General features: G+C 23.0%; 1 protein-coding gene across 3 annotated transcripts in view; it reads left to right on the forward strand.

Annotated features, from left to right (window-relative positions):
• LOC129605753 (uncharacterized) overlaps window positions 1-25928 on the forward strand; it is a 49963-nt gene that overhangs the window by 13987 nt on the left and 10048 nt on the right. For all 3 annotated transcript variants that reach the window (XM_055515673.1, XM_055515675.1, XM_055515674.1), the window contains exons 2-7: window positions 15755-16787; window positions 20048-20185; window positions 23538-23657; window positions 23857-24002; window positions 24087-24173; window positions 24813-24879. In XM_055515673.1, the coding sequence (XP_055371648.1) occupies window positions 16524-16787; window positions 20048-20185; window positions 23538-23657; window positions 23857-24002; window positions 24087-24173; window positions 24813-24879 (822 nt within the window). In that variant the 5' untranslated portion in view covers window positions 15755-16523. The remainder of the gene's footprint in view (window positions 1-15754; window positions 16788-20047; window positions 20186-23537; window positions 23658-23856; window positions 24003-24086; window positions 24174-24812; window positions 24880-25928) is intronic.

Below are 25928 nucleotides of genomic sequence, written 5' to 3' on the forward strand. Positions count from 1 at the left end.
ATAATATAAAACAACACAATATTATATAAAATAATAATATGCTTATAAGTCATAAAATTTTAAACAAAATTAAATAAAAAATTCACGTTTGTATTATTATTTTTTAACTTATTCAAAAATTTTCATTTTGAAAACAGAATTTAAATAAATTTTGAGGTTTTTGTAATGTTACTGTTATTATGCCATAATTTTCAAAATTATAAATATATGACTCTGAGAAAAGATACAAATTATTCTTTTTGTTTTCCATTCATCCGCCCTCCGTCCCCTTTCTCCTGGAATATAACAATGAAATTGCCTTATAATCAAAAAAAAAACAGAGAAGTCATGAAAATCTCATTTTATTTTTATTACATTTGATGTATGATGTGTTAATGGTATGTCAACATATGGTGAAATACTTCTATCTTAAGAAAATACTTAAATTCAAAAGTATACACAAATTATTATATGTTTTTATACATATGTACCTTCACATATAAAAATGGTTGTACATACATATATACATAATATCCTTAAGTTCCCCTTTTCATTGAAAATATAACACTTATTTATATAATATATACGTATGTATGTATGTATATGTCAAAATATATTGATCCATAACATTTATAGAATGAAATATAAGAAATGTCTTGTTAAATTTGAACTAATAACATTAAATAATATATAAAAAAAAAAAAAAGAGAGAAAAAATAAAATGCGCCTTAAAATATGTTTTTCTCATTCTTGTTTTTTATCATATAAAAACGTCTAAATTTATTGTTATAACGAAATTTTTACTACATTTAACATTAACTTTGTATAATGTTTTGATAAAAATATAAAAAAAAACATAATAAAAATAATATAAAATAAAATGAAATAAAATAAAAAATAAAATATTTCTGAACTAAATTTGAATTTTTCTCAGTGTTGTATAATATTTTTTGCTCTTATTAAACAAGAAGAAAAAAAAAACAAACACTGAAGTTATAAAAACATATTATCCATTTATGTATGTAAAAATGTACAAATGTACAATATGTCTAGCACAATTTTCAATTCGATATTTTATTGTTAGTATGTATGTAAAAAAAAATTCGTATATTATAAAAATAAATATTTTATATTAAATTTCTTACAAATTTATACATACATTTATGAATTCGTATGTGTATATGTGCAATAATGTAGAAGACATTTGTCAGGTTGTCACCTAATTTTACTGTTTATATGTTCTTTAATAACCGTTAGCATCTTTCTTGTCATCAAATAGCATTTTCACTTTTTTCTTTCATTTCTATATAAAATAACAACAATGAATGAAAAACATAATTTCATTGTGACATATACTTTAGGACATACTACACAATTCAGTTGTTATAAAAAAAATAAACAGAAATGTCAAAAGAATAAACAAATCCTTAAAATCTTATATACATAAGAATTTATTTTAAAGTTGTTGAATTCCTTTGGTTCTCTTGGATTTAACATTTGATGTTAAATATGACATGAAAAAGAGTTATGTAAAGTCAGAAAATATTAGAATAAAAACAAATAGTGTGTATGAAAATTTTCTAAGAAATTCGTCCATTTTACAAATTTTATATACGAATTATTTAAATTCCTTTGTTGTCTGACGATAAATTTGAAATATGATTTTATAATAAGTTATTTGAAATCAAATATCACAGCAATTTGAATATTGTGAGACATCTAGTTTTGGACAGTTTTCACACTGACATCGCTGAATTAAAATATTCAAGATATATCTATATCTCTCTTTCTTCCTCTCTTATAAACTTTATTATTTTTTATAACAAACTTAATCCAATGATTTTTAATTTTTAAGTATTTTCAGTAAAAAATAAAATTTATGTATGTGATTATTTTCAGAAAATAAATTCAACTCCGTAATAAAATCTTAATAGTTTCCATGAATTAAGATATTTTCAGAATATATAGGTAATTAAGAATTTTTCATTTTAATGTTCTAAAAATTTACTGTATTTAAATTTATTTAAAGTTAAACAAAAAATTTCTTTTCTTAGAAGCTAGAGGCACTTCTATGTACAACAAATTAAATTGCTAAGTACTTACCAAAGAAATCAATAATTTTTGTTTATAATTGTGTCTATGTTACACAAAATAATTTATAGAGTTACAATAGCGTCTAGGATTTTAAATTTACTTTCAACACCATTTTCATTACTTAAACGCTTACTATTAACTCATAACTGCACTCATACAATAATCTAAATAAAATTGATAAATTTTCAATCCAATAGTTGAAAATACTTTAAATATACATAGCTATAGGCCAAAAATTATACAAAAACAAAATTTCTCCATTTTCCAGACTATTTTTTTATTTTCTCACCATCATGCATTACAGAAGTATGAATTTACAGGACTACTTTTCCTTTTTTTCCTGTACCTTAAATAAAACCGAATATTTTTATATTATATATTATTTTATGTATAATACATTCATAATATATATGTACATATATACATATGTGTATTTAAATATAAAAACAATTTTTTTTTATTCCCAATACAATTGTCATTTATTATTAACCATAAACGTAATCAATTTACCCTCAAATATAAAAGCCTGCCCAACAAATATACCAACAACAATCATTATGCGGAAGATTCGACACTCCATTTTAACTCTCGACAAAGAAAAGAGGAAATAACCAAAGAATCTTACAAAAAAAAATAGGAAAAAAGCAAAAACCAGGCAATTCAAATGTCAAATACAACAACATATGGTTGATAAAATAAAGTGAACACATTCAAACGTAACAGACACTAGGAAAAAATTGAAAGGGCAAAAAAAAATTGAGAAAAATAAAATAGAAAAATCGAAAATTAAACAGGAACAGACAATATAAAAAAAGACAAAAGCTCTTGTGCATACATTTTAGCTATCCTTTCTGTTATCAGCATTGCCATGTTAATATACAATTAATTGTATTGAAAATTGCTAAATTTAAAACATTTACCTCGTCTTAGATTAATTTGGGAAGAATATTTTTCTTACATAACTTTAAAAATATAACTGTTATTAATATTAATTAATATCCTCTTAATATCGCACTCTGTTATATTTTTGGGATCAAAACATTCATTACAGTCACAAGCTTAGTAAAGTTAGAGGATCACACTTGGGTTGAAAATCCTTGCCATTCTTTTAGATTGCTAATCGCCAAAACTACTAGATTAAAGATCAAAAATTTCTTGCTTCATCATAAGCGTTGACTCTAAGAAAACAATTAGTTACGGAAAAAAATTTATTTTTATAATATGTAAGTACATTTTTAACTTGAATAATATGCATTATGGTAACACTAATGTAACTAAAAAATCAAAATATGTACATAACATACGTACATCTCTATATATTTGAGAACTTTTTTTTTTTTGAAATTTCAAAGCAAAATGAAATCTTCATTAAATGGACAGACTATGTATATACATACATATATGCCCGCTAGCTAATATACTAGATATTTTGTTTTCTTTCCAATTTTATAATTCAGCTCTGTTGTATCATTTACTCTTGCAATAAAATTTCTTGTCGAATGTAAAGAACACGAATTGAACTTTTACTGGTGTTTTCCTTATAGTCTGTATAAAAAGGAATAAAATTTAGAAAGATTCAATTGATGTATTTACCTATATCTATCCATGTACTTGCTCTATGTATACGATATACGAGCATAATAATAATGGGGAGTGAATTCTGATGCAATTGAAAATTTCTATAAAGTGAAAAGCTAACAAAACAAAACAAAAAATGTTCTTTTTTCCAAATTTCAGTTTTCTTTTTCGTTTTTTTTTATCTTTGTGTTATATGTACATATACAATTGTCTTTTTACGGAACTGTAAAAGATGAAACTTTTAAACAATCAAATAATTCAACTACTTACATCAACAAAAATTTATTGAGGCGCCATTTGGACGTGATCTTTTATGTACATTAGTAGTTTTATGTTTAAAATATAAAAGAAAAAGCTATAGGAAGGGTTTTTATCCTTTAAATAATGAAATTCGTGAAAAAATTTTTATCGAATATAAAAATATTTGAATTCCTTTGTACATTTAATGAAGCTATGAAATGGAATTTTTAATATAAATATTAGTAGTTTGAAATTTAAATAAGATAAACATTAAATTTAAGATAATTTAAAAAAAAAAATTCGATATTAAAATGGATTTTTTGCTAGTTAAATCGCTTCCATACTTAATAACTTAAAAAAGGTAATAAAGATTTTAATTAAAGTATGGGAAAAGAGTGGAAAATTATTGCATATTTCCAACAAATCTAAAACAAATGTATTCGTTTAGAAACTTGCATTTTAACTCATAATTCGGTAGAAGAATTCATTCAACTTTATGTGTTCCTCTAAAAATTATAGTTAAAAATTAAAAAATTGGTCTCGCTCTAATTTTAGTGTAAGGGTAATCTCTGTATTATTTAAGGGTAAATGTAAATTCTTATTCTGATGCCGAAATCTGTAACCTTTTAAATTTGCAAATATAAAAAGATAGCGACTTTTACCGTTCTATTGTTAAAATTGAAAAATCTTAATATTATACTTTATTCGCCGCTTTATCTTCAATCATAGTTTGTGCCACATTTTATGCTTATTTTTCGGCTCTTCTTCAGTTTTTTTTAGAATAGAAATTTTTATAGTTTAAAAGGAATATTTTATCAAGCTCTTTAAAAACAACAATTAAATTTCCAGAAGTTTTGATGTAACTTATTCTTAAATACTGTTCGCCATGGCCTTTTCCCACAAGATCTTTTCTTAATTTTTTTGAAATAGTGAATAACAAAATTATTATGAATTTATATTAATTATAATTATTTGCCAAATATTGCAAAATATTTTTTCCGAGTTATTTGCTCGAATGTTCCACCGGCTTTTTAAAATTGTGTCGAATATCAGATATTTTTTTTTTTTGATTTTTTTTTTATAGTTTCTACGCTTACACGTTTACGATAACCCAAACTATGTTATGTAGTTAATTCGGTTATTAATGCTGGAAATTCACACCAAAAAAATTGTTGAAGACATGTGCCATTCATAATTTTTTTCTGTACTACCAGCATTAACATTGTTTGTACCTACATAGGTATATTCATTTCAAAAAATTCATTTATTTATATCATTAAAAATTTATTATCTTTTTTTTAATTTTTAACAAAAAATTATTGATAAAGAATTTGATTTTATATTTATTTTACGTAATTAAAGACCAAATAAAACTATAAAAAACGTACATAAATCACAAAAAAATGATTTTTATTCGTAGGTATTATTTAATTAAATTTTATGATTTTTCATCTCTGACATTAACAAACGCAACTACTAACTATTCATATTCTTATAAAATATAGAATAAACACAATTGCATATACATATGTACATATTCAAAAATAAAATTACTCAAATTCACATTTTCATAAACAAAAATTTTTCAATTAAAAAAAAAACTAAATTAACAAAGATAATAAAATGAATCTCTTATACCTTTAACATTCACAATCTTATCAAACTGTGAACTATGTGTGTGCTCACTTATGTCAACTTATAATTAAAGTTTAAAATAATATTAATACGGCTAACTATAGGTATATAGAAAAATTTATGAAGTGCATGCACAACATTACTTACATGCATACATATGTATAAGTATCACTTAAATGAAGGTATAAAATAAAAACAAGCATAAATTTTTCGCGTTATCATTGTTGTTTACTTTACCAATTTAGTTTTTTCTGTTCCGATTTTTATTATTATTATTTTTTTCATGTTTTTTTTTTTTTGTTATGAAGAACCGTTTCATTTCGCCCGCATTATGCTGATTTGCCGGTGTTTTATTTTATTCATTTTACGCCTTTCAATTTCATTTTTTCTCCTGCAGGTTAAATAAAACACAATAGATGAAAAAAAAATGTAAATAACAAAAGAACAAGAATTACGCTTCGAGCAATGAAACAACAAAAAAAAAGTACTAAAACGTACTCGTATAGCTACAGATTTACTTTTTTTATTCACGAATTTAAAAATTATTCATAAGTTCGTAAATAAAATTAGTTTATTTAAACGCTAACACATGCATAAAACACATAGCCGTCTCTATGTATATCAATAATAAGTAAAGGTATAACAAATGAATTTTATTATTTATGTAAATAAAAAATATGCTTTCTATTAAAATGAACTACACGGATTTTTAAGAATGGTAACAAACTTTAAATTAAAGGATTACCACTCAGTTTGATAAAAATTATTTTCGAATATTCTAAAACCTAATTTGACATGTGTTCAAAATATGATATGAGCCATATCGAGACAGACGCTCAAAGAAATCGTCCAATAATTACAATGACAGCCATTTTTCGATTATTAATTCAATAGCAATTGTGTATGGCATACCCAGTTTTTTAATTATATTTCAACTTATTTAGTCAAATTACTTCTAATGGATTGCATTTGTTTATAGAAAAATGAAACACAGTTTCCAGAAAATGTAAAAAGTTTTCTATTATTTACCTGTAATGTTGCTATAAACACTTCCACAGCACTGTACATTATTTATATTTACGGCAAAACATTTTATTTGTAAACCAAAACTACTATTTTACCCATTTTAATTCTGATTTCGAAAAACAATTGCGATTCATTCGCTTTTCATATCTATATACGAGTATGCACACTTATTACGTTTATAGATATTTTTCCATTTGTAAGATATAAAATTTAATTTTCTGTATAAAAACTTATGTTTGTATACAAATTGTATATATTTTATTCATTTTATATAAATACATACATTTATTGTTCGTATCTAAATGTAAATAATATGTACGGAATTATGTTGGGCTTAACATTTAAATAAAATATAATAAAAATAAAACAAAATTTAGATTAAGTTTTTAAATCAATATTGTCGCATGTAAAATTTAGTAGAAATAAAAATAAATTTGAATCAAATTAATGGTTTGTAAAGAAACACATTTCAATTGAACAAGTGAAAATACCAAGAGTTTTCATAAACACGTGATATGGCGATATATAATAAAAACTGTAATATTTTTAAAGAAATGTGGCGAAACAATTGTGTTCATATATACTTCTAACTTTAATCATTTAATTCTTTTGTATAGTCTCCTTTTGTAAAATAATTTTCAGTAATTATTAAATATTAAATTATTGTTTTGGTGTATTACGTTTATGAAAATATCTACTTATATTATTTAAAAAGCACTCATATTATTTAAAAAGCAATATATTGCATAACGTGACAGATATGCAATATATTTTTAACTATTAACAAAATATTTCATATATAATTTAACTGCGCCGCTCAGATTATTTTCGCTATATTGCTCATATTTTAGTGATGATCAAACTAAATTAGCAACAGTTTTTTTCTAAGCATAGTTATAGTTCAATTTTCACTATTACTATTAATCGCAATATAAGGGTTATGAAAAGGCAATATTTTACATTGCATACTTTTGGGATGATAATATAAATTTTAAGAAAAGTTGATATATGAGATATGGAATGACCGAGAAGTTGATATTGTATTGGAGCTTTAATGTTTATAACTATTAGAAACTATTAGGGGTAATAGGTAAAACTTTTCTCTTATAGAAATACATATAAACCTTTTACAAAGATTCGTTTGCTTACAAAATTTCAGTTTTCTATCTGAAAGGGAACAGAAGTTTTTTAAAATAGACAGACAGATGAAAAAGGTGAAACATTTAAGTACATTTGTTATATTAAGTCAATTTTGTTCGAAAAGTGTTAAAAAAGGGCAAAAATCAATTTCAACAGAATGTACACGAAAATACAATTATGAAGTATTTAAGTAACAAAATTGTTTTATTTTACAAATTTAAATATACATATAAAGAGAAGAGATTTATGTGTGTATACTTATATCTATTAAATATGTATATCTGTTTTTTTTGTATTGTTATTTTTAAAATTTATAAAAACTTTTGTATGCATGTATTTTGTGTAATGTTGCTTATCAATATTAATTTACATGGATTTTTTTTTTAATGTTAGTCGATTTAAATTGTTTTATATTTTTATGCTATTTTGAAAAAAAAACTGGATTTCTATATAAATTGAAAATAAATATTTTATGATGTTTTACTAATATATACGCATATATATAACTTTTGAGGTAATATATAGTGGTTTTCATACCTATACACATAACAAATCTCTGTTAGCTACTCTGCGAATTAATTTTATATTCTAAAATTTCTCCTACCTTAATGTTATTTAAAATTAATATTTGAAAATGATTCTAGTAATTTTTTTCGCCATTTTAAGGATTATTAGTTTGTTCTTTAAATTTTATACCAATTTTTTTTTATAATTTCGTCAGGATATGGTGTTTGTAACAATGGCACTCTTTAATTTTTTTCAATTTTCATAATTAAATTTCTTAAATTTCTATTTCTATTAATTATTAGGTAATGAAAAGCTCTTCGGATGCAAGTATTTTATATGCATTTTCTACAATTGTTAGAAATCAAAAAAAAAATTTCTCTTTATAATTATTAATATTTGTTTATATGGAACATTTATTTTAAATTTAATGATCTAAGATATTTAAGTCTTTCAATTCAAATTTATTACATGTACATGAGTAACTGGTTCATGTACCCGTTCTTCATTTTCACTTTTTATTTAAAGTTTTACAAAACTGTGAAAACTATAACATTAATTCTAAGTAAAACATAAAAAAACCCTGTAAATCTTATAATGCATTCTTATAATAATAAACACTTATTTATTATAGCCAATATATGAATATATACATATGTATGTCCATATATACCAAGAATGTGTTCTTAACTTTTAGTACACTTTATTCTTTTTTTCAATTTAATATAAGGCAATAGACATTGACATGCCTTAAAAAATAACCTTCAATTTTTTTATTTTGTCAATTTTTTAACCTTCACATAAGTTATATATATACACTTAAAAGTACCGCTTAAAAATTGCACATGAAATTTCTAAATACACAAAAACGCTTTTGGTTCTTATATAATATTTTAAAAAATATTTATACATGTCTATATTAAATTCAAAATTAGGTTTTTCCTATTTTAATATTATAATTTCTAAGTCAAATATATATGTATGAATAAAGCAAAACGCAAGTGGTATACAACTTAAAAAGAAGAAAAGAAAGCATTTATTTAATAAACTTAAGTGATCATTAATTTCAATTAGATTTTCTTCTATTTAAATAATGTAGGTACATAATTTTCTAAAAAGACATATTCATATTTTTTCTTCTTAACTTTTTAAAATATACACTTAAGAAAAAATACATAATGCCAAGAATAACAAAATAAAATAACAAAAACAACAATAAATAACGGCAAACAAAAAATTTATAACAATAAAAAAAGTTTAAAGAATAAACAAATCGAATGAAAATCTTCTCTCAAAATGGCCTCAAATAAATCATCATAAAAATTCACCCATAAATATACATACATACATAAAATATATATGTACGCAAAGTAGGTATGCATAAATTTCAAATAAGAAAAAGTATAACAAAAAATTTATAGAAACAGCTTTCATTTTCATTTCTATGTCTTTTTTTTTCTATTGAAACTTAACTTACCTTATTCTGTTCTCTGTTCACATGCACACACACACCCCCAATCCTTCTTGAAATCATCTTTCAATTTCAATATTATATTGCTTTCTATATATATATAATTGTGTATATATACATTATACACTTGTTTTTTGAAATATAAATGAACTTTTCTATATTTTAATGTGGAATATTATTCACATAAAACAACAACTACAAAAAAAGAAAAAACCGAAAAGAAAACATCCAATAATAACAATGATGAGATGAATTATTAATAAGCTAAACAAGTCTATCCATTTATCTCAAGTAGCAAAGCACTCACTCTTCGACTTCTCTTACATTTTAATAAAAACAAAGAATAAAAATAAAAAAAAAATCATTTACAATATTCTCCTACTGTTTATGTAGACTTATAGAATTCTTTCGGTATAATTCTCCTATAGAGAGTATTTTTTACATTCATATTGTGTACATACATATGTAGATACATAGGTATGTTTTTGTGTTTGTATTAAGTTATTTTAAGTTTGGAATTAAGTTTCCTTTAGTTTTTTTCCCTTATTGTATACACGTATACCTTAAATATTCCAAAATATTAGAAAATTTTCATTTTATATGCCAAAATCGGCAAAATAAAAGGGAAAAGATCAGGAAAAAATTCAATCTATAGCTTAAAGACGAAGTCTCTCTATGATTTCAATAAATTTATTAATTTTTTTTTACTGTTTTTTTTTTTTATTATGGTTGGCCTGCCATCAAGAATTTTCAACCTTAATGTTTGATAGGTTTTTTTTGTACAATAATATATATTTCCTCTAAATATAATTTTAAAAGGAAACTTATGAAAAAAAAACAATGAAAAAGAAATAGAAAAATATAGAAAAAAAAAAGTCTAAAGGGATCCATCCAAAAAATTTCTAATAGTAATCATTCAAAATTTTATACTTTTTTGGCAATCTTATATACCCACATCTTTACATACATATATATACATACTTACATATTTACGTTTATTCATTGCTTTCACTTTTCTTCCTATATGTACGTATTTAGTTGTTTGTTTTGTAAAAAAAAGAAGAGGAAGAACAGCCTAAAAATAAATCTAAGAAAATTATTATAAAGTGCTACATATAGAAAAAAAATGTTCTTATGTACTTCGTTAGATAACCATATATTTATACATACATTCATATATGCGTAATTGTGTATGTATGTATGTAGTTATTAAATTTTTAGATAGAAGAAACCGCATCGAATTATTGACGGATATACACAAAATTATTATTATTTTTTTTTTTGGTTTTGTTTTGTTCTATTAATAATAATATTAAATTTTTACTTCATTTGACGTGAAACCTCCCGCACCATCTATGTCCGTAGGCTCATATATGGACAAAAAAATTTATATATATATATATATATATATATATATATATATATATATATATATATGCAAGCAATCGTTTTATCGAAACAGCTTCAGGATACAATTTAAAAAACAAAAATGATTATTTTAATAAACAAACTTCATTCTTCAGTAAGCAAGAAATTTCAACATAATTTGTAGTATTTAGTGTTGCAAACTAAAACTTTCAAATAATTTAAGGACATCACTATTGTTTTACTTTAATCGTCTAAGAAAAGTTGTCTTTCGTAGTGCACATCGCTTATACCTACATGTACCACATAACCACAAAATGAATGTGCCTTGAAAAAAAATGTAAGTGAAATTAAAATGAAAAGGAAGTTGTAACTATTTTTTTCTAATCGTTGAATATAACTTAAATATAAATTGAGAAAAGTTGCTCTTCCGATCGTCCTTCAATTATTTAATAACCTTATTCTTTCGAAATTTTATAAAATTTTTATTGTCAATTTGGTGCAAAATTTATAATTTTCTCTTTATAATTTAATAAAATAAAATAACGCTAACATTTTTAAAAATAATATTCAATAACATTGATATTATAATATTTATGTAATATGTATGTATGTGTACATATATGCTTGCAGTTAAACCTGATTAAAAGTTACCTAAAAGAAGAACCCCTTTCCATTCCCCCCCTCCTATTAAAATCTTTTTTTCCGATGTCTTATAAAATTTCTAACAATTCACACTATAGGAGAAATCCCCATTAAATTTGAAAAAATTTGCGATCTCTGTAAATTAGAAAAAATTCTCGGCACATCTCTTATTCAAGTTCAACTGTACACATTATTATGCAATATTATACAACTTCCATTAATATAAAAACCAATATTGTTATAAATCGAGAGATAACTCTAATATTTCTTGTATACATATAAGTTATTTATAAAGATTTGAGAATAATGAACTATGAAAAATGATAATATAAAAATCATTATTATTGATTGTGTTATCCTCAAAAATAATATGTTTTGTAATATCTGCTTTTCTTTTTCTGGAAATTTTCATGCCACAAAAATATGACAACCCTATCGATACATAAAATATGACAACCCTATCGATACTTGAATTTCTCTCTGGTGTATATTATAATTATGAATAATCTTTTTTTTTCTTGCCCTTTATTACCTAAAAACATCACAAGAGAATTTAGAAGTTCTTCTAAAATTTCATTAACATTTTTCTCGGTTTTAACTTTTATGACCTTTTCTATCCAATATAGAAGTGATTTATCACTTTTTCTATCATTAAAATTACTATTGAAGAAAAGAAAAGTTTCTAAAAAGGAAAAACAAAAATAATTAGTACATTTTGAATTTATATTAATAATAATTAAATTGGAAAGGGTATAAAATAAATTTTAAGTTAATTTTTCATAATTTATTTAATATTTTTTTATAGAGAGAGCTCCTCGTTTAAAAACGTTGGAGTTGTATAGGAAAAATATACAAATTGTTTGTGTGTGACCTACAGTATAGAGCTGAAAATAAAGTTTCGTAATAATTTTGAAATATAATGAAAGTAGAATTTTAAATTAAAGTTGAAATTGACTAAAATTTCTATGTATAGGAAACAATAACATAAATTTTATTTCTTTAAGCTTCGTCTTTTTACTAATACCTATATATATTAAATTGCGGGTCCTCGCGAAGAATTTTAATTTAGAATAATGGTTTGATCTATCAAAGATTTCACCTATCTCTGTTATAGTCATTTTTGATTCTCTATGTAGAATGATATATGTATATATAGTATATTGTATTTTTCATATATAGACTGGAAATTGAAAAGACATGCTACAGTGACATGTCAGAATAATGCAAGATGAAAAAGGCAGGAAAGCAGTGTATTAAAGGAAATATTACATAAAAAATAAAAACCCTTAATATTAGAACTAGCGTACATTGTATGCATGCATACTAGAACAGAATCGTTTTTCAAATATTCATGTGATCAAATTTTGTAAAACTTTTGAAAATATTTGAAAAAATTTAAATGATATGGTTAAAATATCTTTAAATATTTTTTGCCTTAAAAACCATCTCCATGTTTTCAAATTATATTCAACTACTTAAATTAAATCAAAAACTACGATGGAAGAATAAAATTGAAATCCGAAAATATTTTATATTTTATTTTTCCATGCATATGCGCCCTGTTATATTGATTCAAGTACACACTCCAATTCTTTTAACACGAAATGGATTTCATTTAATGGAATGCTGCTGATTCTTAATACAACACCTTTTTTTTTAAAACTGTTCTATTCAAATTACGCATTAATAAATTGAATGTTATACCTAGTAAAAAAATTAAATAAAACGTTCCCCTTTCATTTTGTTTGTGTATATGGGAGCAAAAGAGAAAATAAAATTGAAAAAAAAAAATTGTGATTTTTATCCAACAGAGCGCGTACAACATATTTTTTTTTAATGTACAGTTAGACCTTATCAACTAAAAAATCGTTAACTTTATTATGAACAAGAGTTTGCATTTTAAAAAACAAAAATTTTCATTATTGAATAAAAATTTCAATTTATAGTTGTTTTGTTTCCAAAATTGTCAATTTATTTTTTTACAAAATTTTATTTTCATTTTATTTTAAAATACTGTTTTTATTTTTATGTTAAACAGTTGGATATACAATATATGTATATGCATATGTATGTACTTATGTATTTGAACCCGCATATTGTTAAACAATTGTTATATAATGGTAACAATGTTATAAAATTCATTAAACATTAAAACTCTAAAAAAATTGAAGGGGTCTCATTGCGTTTGAAGGTCAAATATTTACATGCGTACTAGTACTAGTATATAAATTGTATGTATATACAACTAAACAGTAACAATAAAAAAATTTTAATAGGGCAATTTTCTATACAAACATACATAATGAATATGTGATTTTATTTATGTATATAAAATTATTATATAGCAAACAATTCTACTATTATGCAGACAAAAAAAATTGGTAACAATTATTTGCATTGATTTGACTTTATTATAATTATGTTGGTACATAAATATTGGGCAATATGTTGAAACCTTATTTCTGTTTATATGCAAAATTAATGGTTGGAAACATTGTGTTTAGCAAACAAATAATTTCACTTGCAATATTGTAAGCAAAGAGTGTCTTATTACATTTTTGAATTACATATGTACATAAAAAAAATTTTCATTACTACAATAATTTTAAAATTAAATTTTTATTTTTTTTTAAAGTAAGCGTTTTTGTATTGTACAAAGCAAAATTTTCTTACTTTCACTCATAAAAAATAATTTGTATAATGAAAAAGTTTGCAATTAATAACCGGAATCTTATTTTTTACGTGAAATAATTCTAAATACATTTAATAATAAAATTATAATCGTCTAAATGTAATCGTTCTTATTTAATCGTTTTCAGCATTCTACATTTAATAATATTTTTTCTAAAATCAAAATACATATGTATTATTGAACACATCATTGACACAGATTAAAATATAATTTAAATATTTTATTTATTTATGACTCTATCACTAAAAAAAAATATTGCATACTTGTAGGATCCAATGTATATCGATCTATTGACCAACTAGAAAGATATATTTATTATAAATTTAATATAACAATGTACATATAACTAAACGCATATTGTAAGTGATTTTATAATGTAAATTAAATTAAATCAAATCAATAAAATCAATTAATAAAAAAATAAAATATGTTCTAATAATAAGAAATTATAGAACTGTAGAAATTTGCAAAGCCTATTTTTCAAACATTAATTTAGTTTGAACCCGGTAAAACTAGTTAAACAACTCCGTACTGGCAAAATAGATTATAGCTATTTGTCTTACCAGCCAATCACAAAATCTCCGTAATGAAAAACTGTAATTTTTGAATGTATGGGATTTTATGAAATTTCCACATAACTTTGTTTACTATTGTTAAATCATTAATATTCCAATTTTTATTAATTTCCTTTACTAAAATTACATTTTTTTTCCAAGATCAATTCATTTCATTAATCAATAGTTGAAAAGTTTTTCACATATTAAAATTTATGTCTAAAATTTCTGAAAACAAAAAAGTTATTATATAAACAAATAACCAAAATCCATTTCTTCTGAATTTTATTCTCTTGTATTTAAAAACCAAATAACTTTCTCCTTTTATTCTCTTTTTTTACATAGTACATTATACTAGATTAGAAGGTACTGCTAAAAATTTTATCATAAGATTTAAATAAAATCCCTGTTGTCAAAATAAAAAAAATTGTTTTTCTTTTCTACCATTGTCTAAAAATTTCTCTTGAAACTTAATTATAAAATGTTAAATCTCATGTTGATCTGAAGATTAAGTCAACAATTTTTAATTAATCATTTTTGCCCATAAACATTAAAAGCGTATTTATACTTGTTTTTCATTTTTTGCTTGTTTTATTAGGAAAATAGAAACATAAGATTTTCATGTTTTCTTTATTTTATTTTCTTTTACAAATACTTATGTACATATATATATATGCATTAATGTAAACAAATACGTAAAATACACAATTTTCAAATTTTACAAAAAAAAAATTTTATTTTTCATTTTTATTTATTTAAAATGCTAATTTTTAATTCAAAACACATCAAGAAACATTTTTACTAATTCACAATTTCCGTTTTTATTTCCAGATAACCAACCATCACGTATACATTATACTTTAACCGGCACAATAATGAATTGAATAAAAAAGAAGAAAGAAAACAAATAAAAAAATAAAAAAATTTAAATTTATAGAAAAATAACAACATAAACTCGACTACAACAACATTCAACCCTCTCTACATACATATGAATTTAATCAACCTGTCTGGATGAAAGGATAACAAAAAATTTTCTTCCAGAAAAAACAAAAAACAAAAACATAAATTATTGCTGTTTTTTTTATAACTTTCTTTGTTTTTGTTTAATGTTGTATTTCATATAAAATACAACAATTACTAAAAGAAAAATAGAAAAACGAAAACACCGGTGCCCATATTACATATACATATAAAATCAGTAATCCTGGCATGAGGATATAAGAAAAATATATGCAACACCATACACACACAAACACATGTTTATATATATATAATCGTAAATACTATTTATATATTTATGTATAAATTATTAGAGCTTCCAAAATATTGCAACAAAAATATTATAAAATTTCCGAAATTTTTGTACTAGCAACAAAATTAAACACCGAAAAAAAAAATCGTTTAAAAAACAGAGAAAAACAAAACAGATCCTGCAAATTATATTTCTCTTCTGTGTCTTTCTCATTCACACCTTATTATTACAAAATATAATAGATATAAATATATATATGTATATATAGATATATATATACATATAATTTACTCGAAAGAACCAACAAATAAAGAAAATATTATATAACAAAAAAAAAAAAAAAAAATGGTCCCAATCAATAGTAGATGCCTTTCATTAATCACATTTTATTTGTACTTAACGTGTGCTGCTGAGCGTGATTTTCAATTTAACGATGATTTACAGGTAACATTAGCTGAACCACAAGATGAAATTATAAAATTTAATTTAACTGGAATAAAAATGTCAGCATTAGCTACAGCCACAACATCAATGATAAATGGTGGCAGCGAAATTAATGATGGTGTTAATAATTTTAAAACACATCGTTCTAAAAATTTTTATTCTAAAGTAAGTATATAATTTTACATATAATGATAATATTAAATAAATAATGTCTATTATTAAAATGTTATATAAGTATATATATATATTCTTTTAAATATTATGTAAATATGAATGAATTTTGCTGAAAAAATAATTATACTGAGATGACTGCTTCTCATTTTCAATATGAATACATGCATATATGTATGCGTACATTGTGTAAAATTCATTATAGATTTAGATAAAATATATAAAGAATTTTATTCATTTTAATATAATAGCAAAAACAGTGATTGTGATAATATCTCTTATTATTATATTATGATTAAATGCCCGAATATATTGTATGCACTCATATGCCTTGAGATTTTGTATATGAAAAACTGTTTTGGTTCCCAAAATATTTTTAATAAATTATGAAATATTGGGTGAAATTCGCTTATATAATTGTTTATATTTGGGTTTTCCAATTTTGCAATAGATAATGTTTGCAAATTTTTATAATAAAAATATTATAACAAATAGAATAAAAAAATTTTAATACTTGTCCATTTTCTTTTGGTGTTTTTTTTCATAAAATTTTAATAAAAACGAGCATTAGAAATTTTGGAAAATTTTTTTAAAATAATTCATATGGAATACCTTGATATTAATCGAATGATTATTATTAATAATTGCATTAACCCAAGGTAATTGCCGAAATCGTATTTATTTTATCTGTTTCTATGATTATTTTATTTTTCACCCTTGCTTAGTGAGGTTTTATTTATATAAAATTTTAGACCTAAAAGGTCTATTGAATAATTTGTATCTATTACAATCATAGCAGAAATGATCCATTCACCAGTCTCCAACAATTAAAGAAAATATTTGTATAAGATTTTTAACTATTGAGCATTTTTTAAAATTATAATAAGTTTTAGAACACATACGAGTATTTTTCTCTAACAGGATAGAACAAAAAGTTGTTCTATCTTTCATTCGAATTATTCGTAATGATTCATAAAAATTCATTCGAAAAAATATAATCAGGAATCACATTTTCACTTGTAACATTTTCTTCCTTTTATGACAAAGACAGTGGCCTAAGAAAATTTTTTAAATATTAAATCATTCTGAAAATCAATTTTACTCAGTTGTACATATATACATGTTTTGCTTTCTGAGACTATAATACATAAGTGTTATATATAGAGGACCAAGAAAAAAGAAATTGGCAAAATTCCAAAGTCTATTGAATTTTAAAAGTATTAAATTTACTTTGTTTTATTATTTTTGTATTTTAAATACCCTTTTTGTTTTGGCATTTCGCATTCATGTGAGCGTTAGTTAAAGAAACTTTGTATAATATAAGTACATACTGACATAAACATGTATAGACTGTTCGTGTTATATTTTTGTTATAAATGTGAAAAGGATTGATATTTTCAAAAATGCAAATGCAAACGAATAGCGTCCATTCAGATGTGAGCAATTTGAACAAATCGAATTATTACTTTGTATAAAAAAAAATATAATTTTCAATATTTTTTTTCGATCTATAATTTCGGTATGGCCAAAATTAAAGCTAAGAGTTTTTTTTTCATTATCATCACGTATATACCACATTATTTACTTAAAAATCATAATGTCTCATATAAGGCAGGATATATGTAAGTAATTATACTCGAAAATTTTCGTTATTGTACTCTGTGAAAATCTTGTACAAACTGCATAAATTTTATGCTAATTGTGGTATTATATAACGATAAAAACAAAAATCCCTTATTGTTAATTAAAATTTTAAAATAACCAAATTTTGAATTATGTATTGTACTTGGAATATTTTATTCCATTAACATAGAATTTTCTTCATTTAAAACCTACCAGTGGTTTTATACAATAGTCACACATATACACAAATCTATCAATATACTTAATTAAAATATATATAGTGATTATATATTACCAAGTGATAATCTGTTTTATTGTAATTTAATTTTATGTCCAAGGTAAAATTGAAAAATTCTTTATTTTTGTAATTTTTTTTCTTATTATATCAGTAAACACTCTATCTTGGCCCTCTCTACGGACTAATAATAACATATATGTAAATAATATCAAGGATTCTTTGTAAAATTTATGTTAAGGATTAAATATTTTCCAAAATTAATTTCCTCATATGTACAAGAATACGATTACATACATATATGGACATACTTATTGCAGAAAATTTACAGGGTGTCAAAAGAGTGAAAAAGTATATAAAAGAAATAAAGTGAAACGTATCTATAATTTTTTTATAATTTTATTAAAAAGTTAATTAATATTAGAATTTTAGTTTCTTTTCTTGTGCATTACAGTTCTTCCAGTCATTTGTTCGAATTTTACTGCCCTCACTTACTGTCAATATATACTTTGAATGTAAAAATTTGCAGAAAGCTTGATCAAAAATCTTTAGGTTATAGTATCTAATATGATACAATCTTGAAATCCCAATCTATCAGGTCTATCTATTTTCAATATGGGTTTATGTTAGTCAATGATACTTTTACTAGATTTTACATACAAAAACAGATTAAGTTTATAAAATCCCGAATTGCTTCATAACACTTAAAATTAAGTTTAAAAATTTGTAATTGAATGGAATTAATTTGTATGACATTTCGAATACATAATTTGAAAAAAATATCTAAGAAAGCACCCCATTAAATAATAATTTATAGATTTGTAGTGCCTATGTTGTTTTATTAACATCATTGGATTTTGAACAAAATTTCCGTATTATACTCTAAAAATACATAAATACGTGTTCTGATTATATCTTACCTATATGTATAAATGTATATACATATAGTGTTATATAATATTTTAAAATTCACAAGCATTATTATCTTAACTGTGAAAGAAAAACAAGAAGGAATAAAAAACAGTTTCGTGATTATGCCAATAAACTAACGAACGATATAATCAATTATTTTCGTATCTAAAAATATATTCTGTTGAAAAAAAAATATCCTTTTTGATTTACAACGTATAATATTGAGTACACATACATACATACATACATTTATAATGTATTACACATGTTTATTTGCCGCTACTCTTATAGAGTACACACATATTCTTTCATATACATCTATGTATATATGTATAGTTATAACACATAATATAATATATAGATATATAAATGACATTGTAATAAAAAAGAGCTTTAACAGCAAAACTTTTATTTCTATATATTTGTTATGTATTATAGAAATTTCTATATATTTTATTTGTGTATTTTATTATATATTTTACAGGAAGTTCAAAAATGTCCTTATTCAGAGAGTAAAATTATGCTGTCTCTGGTATTGAAATCATATGACTGGAAGGATATTGTGGAGAATAAAAAAAATCGAGCTATAAATAAATTATCAAAATTTTTTGCAATTCCAAAGGTTTGTATTTTGTATTTTTTTTTTTTTTTGCTGATTTCTGTTTTTTCTTTGATGTTAACCAAAATTTTTCATATATGTACATACATCACGTTTTTATATTCATAATAAGTGTAATAATATATACGAGTATGTATACATGAATGAAACATAAATGATTAAATACAGAATATAATTCATAGAAACAGTGAAATCTCATCATGACAAGTTGTCAGTTCTTTTTTGAATGAATCCGTTTTCTATGATATGAAAAACAAGAAATAATAATTATAAACAATATATAAAATATATAGGATCTAGATTTCTAAACTTCAAATAGAATTCATGAAACTAGAAATCTAACATTTTATATGCACCTAAATAAAAAAATACAATGATTGCAACATAATGTGGGAAAATATTCTTATTCTAAAAAAATAGAAAATATTGGAAATTAAATATTTCTTAATAAATAAAAAAAATATTTAACTCCAAAATAGTGAAAAATATTTTTAAACAAGGCAATGCTCGTTTATTTTGTTTGATTTGATTTGACTAAATTCACATACGATAATGTGCATCCATTTTGTTTGATAAGATTAAAATTTGAAAATCAAACAAAATTTATTAACAATGTTTTTTAAAATTTTAGTGACATTTTTCATTTTAGCAAATTTCATTTGAGAATAAAATTTTGTGTTCAATATTCAAACATAACGCAATTGTCGACAAGAGCATTCCTATATACTAACCATATTCTAATTTAATAGTTTAGTTAGTATAGGACTGCTCTTGTCATATGAGTTTGAAAAAAATGGATAACTTCATATTCTTTCCGATATCAAACAATATGTTCTAAATTCTAAAAGTTTTATATGTATAGCAAACTACTGTTATATTTGCATCAAATTAAATAAAACGCATGAACGATTCTTGATATCTGAGAATGTTATGAGCAAGTCATTTTAATTCTATCGATTTAAAAAAACAATTCGAACAACATTATTTAAAAAGCGTCGTATGAAACACTTTATGTAATTTTGACAATTTTTAATACGTAGTCCTATATATAATAGTGAGTTTTAAATAGAAATTGCATACATATGTACATACACCAGAAACGGTATTGATGTGAAGAGATTTCGCTGTATTTAAACAATTTTTTATAACATTAAATATTTGCCTGTTGAGTGGCTCTAGCTCCCCCAAAAAAAAAAGTAAAATTCTAATGATTTCCTCTTTATTTTCAATCTTTTTGTATTTTTTTTTTGTTCAAAAAAAAATTATAAATTTAAAATTGATCGAACAACAAAAAATATAAAAGGCTTGTATCGATTTGTAAATCTTCCTTTTGGGCATAAAAGTAATAAAGGGTGAAAGAATAATCTACGAGTATATAAGATTAAAATTGATTTATTGGGACTTCAAATACAAAACCAAAAAAAAAAGCAAAAACCTGAAAAAAAAATAAATAAAAAAGCAATGAACAATAAAAGTAAAATGTAGCAAATTTGTCTTTGTCCAATTTAATGTGAATTTTAGTGGTTCTAATAATTTAAAGTTAATTTACAAAAAAAAAGAGGTGATAAAAGAAAAATTTTCGATTGTTCATTACTTATTCAGATTGAAATTTTGTGCTTTTTTTTCGAATAGGCACTTTGATAAAATTTTTTTATTCTAAAGGTTTCAGTTCCTATACCAAAATTTTGCAAAAAAGAAAAAACCAAACGATTATTTCATGGTTGATTGCAATCACTTCATGTTACTTGGAGCTTTTATCTACAAAGTCCTTATAAATTGCAAAAATAAAAGGTTTTAGTATTATTTGGTAATGATTTTTTTAAGTATAACATCAAGTTCTAATTACATTCTAAATTAATATTGGAAACCTTCGTTGTAAGATGATCTTTCCATAAAATTCATAAATTCATTGTCTTAACACCTCAAATTAAAATATTAAATTTTAATGAAATCGGTTGATAATTTCTATTTACATACGCAAAATGGCCCGTAGTAAACGTCCAATTGCTGGCAACCTGATTTCTTCCAAAAGTTAGGAGGTTTCAGATATACTCGAATAAAGTTTATATATGAAATTTCAAGTGAATCTGTTGAATACTTTCTTCACATTGACCAAAAATGTAAAATAGGCCCGTTAAGAAGTCCAGTTTCTGAGGCCTGATATATCCCAATCCGTTATATAGTCGAAATAAACTTACATATAAAATTTCATCAAAATCGATTCAACCGAACTTGAACTGCAATCAAAGAATTTAACATTTAAATTAAAAATTCAATGAGCTTTACGCCAAATATTGCCGAACCGAAAGTTGTTTGAGCTAAAATAAGTGTTATACTATGTTGTTTCATTAGGATGAAACCTTATAGAGTAATAACACAAAATAACTACTATTGAATATTAAAAATTTTCTGAATTAAAAATTGCAAGATTTTTACTTCTACCAAATTGTAATAATTGATTAGTGGATAAACATTTTTTAAGTAAAAATGAAATAAGCTTAGAATTTTGAGAGTTAGGTTTGTTGCCATACTTGAAGCACATAACCGCAAAGTTTTCTGCAATTAAATTTCTTTTAAAATACTTTCGCCGGCTATAAGAAAAATATCATCTATTAATTCTGTTTGTACCATAAATTTGAAAAAGTCAATAAGATTTAAAAATCATTCTATTATTCTCGTAATTACAATATCTATTTTGGATTTCAGTGTTAATCTCCGTTCAAAACAACCTTCCATGTTCTTCGTACATATACAATATTCAATTTCCTTCTTACCTTTTGTCGTCTTCGTAATCAATAAACAATATTCATTTCCATTTTAAATATTAACATGAATGTATATAAGTATATACAGACTTATATATAAACTTGCCATTGACCCACTGTGTTTATTACATATATTTATAAGTATACATGTATGTATAAATAATAAAATACATACAACCATACACATAATTAGATATAAAGGCAATCAACAACCCTAATATTCCTCCCTTAAAATTAAGGGAAAAATTAGAACGAAGTCATTGTTAATCTTCATTATAGTACATACATACATACATATTTTTGTTTTCTTTTTTTTTTCCTATTCTTGTCATGATGTACGTTGGGATACATAGGTATACTTATCTATATGTTTATATATGTAAATTGTGTGATAATCACAAATATTCATTTTTATTTTCCCCTTTTATGTTTTCTTTTTTTTTTATTTCTTTCCTATTTAATTCTACTTAATATTCTGAGTTTATATGCGTTTTTTGTTTTGTTTCTTTTTTAATTTCTATCGTTTCATTTACTAGATGGTATTTATACTCAAATATATACATATATTTTCTATTTATCTATATATTTAGGAATATTTAAAAATGGAATCAATATCTCGAAGAGATATGCATGAAATGTTGAAAAGGTCAATTAAACGTGGTCCAAATAAATGTAGTACAAATCGAAGACTAGGAAAAATTGAATTCATGGTAAGTTTTACTATATTTGCAATGAAATATTTTTATAAATATTTTATAAGTATGTATGTAACATATATTTTATCAAAATGTTATATTTACGAGTATATTTTAAAATATTTGAATATATTATTGTATACATAAACATACTTAAATATTTAAAAAAAATTTTCTTTTATATTACCATTAATTTTTGTTTTCTCATTACAAGATTGGTTGTGGACAATCTTCATACTTTTCAATTTCTGATTCAATAATAAATCAAATTGCTGAACAAATGAAAGATGGTTCAATAGATGAAATTGCTGGTATTGATTTCGGCTGGTGGATAATATGGAGAAAAGGTGTTAGTAATAGGTGTGTAATATTATAATAGATACGTTTAGAATCTGAAATAAAAGTAAAATAATTTTTAATTATATAATTTTTATAATTATATAGAGTACAGAGATCAAAAAGAGATACTGAAGGATCAGGGGAATACGATTATACTGGAGAATATGATTATGATGATGGAGATGATGACGAGTAAGTTAATAATATGTTTACGTGAAATTTTTAATAAGAAAACAACGCGATTTAATAGAAGGAATCGGAATTAATTTTTTATTTTAATAGTTGATGAATTTTTAAAAATATATTATTTAATGCAAGATAATCTTATGAGGGTTTACTCAACAAACATTTTTCATGAATTTTGTTTAATTGTTTAGAATTGCATTCATGCAGCAAAAAAGGACGCAAAATAATTCAATTCTCAAAAAATAAAGATCTTGCACAATATTTAATATCTAAATCTACTTAAGCTTAAAATACGATTGAAATTTAATTTGAAAATTGTATTGAAAATAAAATGAAATTGTAAGAAGTGAAATTTAAAATTATTCCACTTATGTATATTAAATATTACATAACCAGTACATAATGTCAAAGATTTATCTTTTAATTGGAAATCTGAAACCAAACAACCATCTGGAATTAATTTTATTTGTCACCTAAAAAGAAAGACAAAACAAAAACTCTAATTACTTTCAAGTGCGTAAGCAATGTCATAATTGCATTAATGATACTTGACATTCATGGCTAATTGTCCTTATATTCTAATTCTCTGTTTACGAGATAATTTTATTTCTAATTAAATACATTCAACTCTTCCTTTTTTTGCAGTGGTGGTGTAACCGATATTCCAACAACACCAACTCATGCTCACCGTCATCATCATGGTGCACCTAAGGTAAGAAATCCAATAATTATTTACTTAATGTGTGTTTTATTGAAATTGGTAACCAAATAAACGTTTATCTTTAAAAGAAAAAGGAGATATTAAAAATTATGAATAAATTCTGTATTATTTGACGCGGTGCAATTTATTTAAAAAAAAATTCTTAGATTTTTAATAAATAAGCTTTTGTAATATAATTTTCACATCGTTTTAAAACCATAGAAATTGCACATTAATTCTAAAAAAAAAAAAATAATTAAATATTGCACTTATCTGAAAAGTTGAACATAATAAATTTTGTTTTTAGAAAAATTATTCAAAATGGAAAAATAGAACAATTTCTTTCTTTAATAAAATCAAAAAATGAATTTAATGAAAAAGAATTACAAAATTAAATTATTTATTCTATATTCTGAATTTTTCATATTTTTTTATATACAATGGCACTGACTGAACTTTATACGTTTCGATAATGAAAAAATCCATAATTTTAAAAAAAAAAATATTAATTGTAAAAAATTAATACCTATAAATATGTACATACAACATGATTGTACAACAAACTTGTAAAAAAATAGACAAATTTTCAGCATAAAAAAAAACACATTTGTAAAATATTTTCATTCCTCACAAAATTTGATATTTAAATTTCCTAACTCTTGTTTATTAGTACACTCAGAAAAAATGTTGTCGTTTAAATAAAATACAAAACTTTTTATTTTATTGAGTTTTGAGACGAGGTCACTTTTTCTCCAATATAAATTGCCATTAAAATTATAAGTAAAATCTGAGTTATTTGAGGACCGTTTTTTTTTTACTTTGATGTCGATATTTTCCGACAATTAATTCCTGGGACAGAAGAATTTTATTGTTAAAAACTCTATACATATATGTACATATTTCTCGGAGCCTGAGTGTAAAAATTCAAAGTAATTCAAAATATTCTTAATCAAGGTATAGACATCGTTGATATAAAAATTAATTAGTTTCAAAATTTAAATAAAAAATGGCTCTATCACAGTTTTATTTTAGTAATAGTAATTTACAAAACCTTCTTTTTC

Source organism: Condylostylus longicornis, unplaced genomic scaffold, assembly GCF_029603195.1.
Source record: "Condylostylus longicornis isolate FDR11 unplaced genomic scaffold, ASM2960319v2 ptg000014l, whole genome shotgun sequence".
Classification (NCBI taxonomy): domain Eukaryota; kingdom Metazoa; phylum Arthropoda; class Insecta; order Diptera; family Dolichopodidae; genus Condylostylus; species Condylostylus longicornis.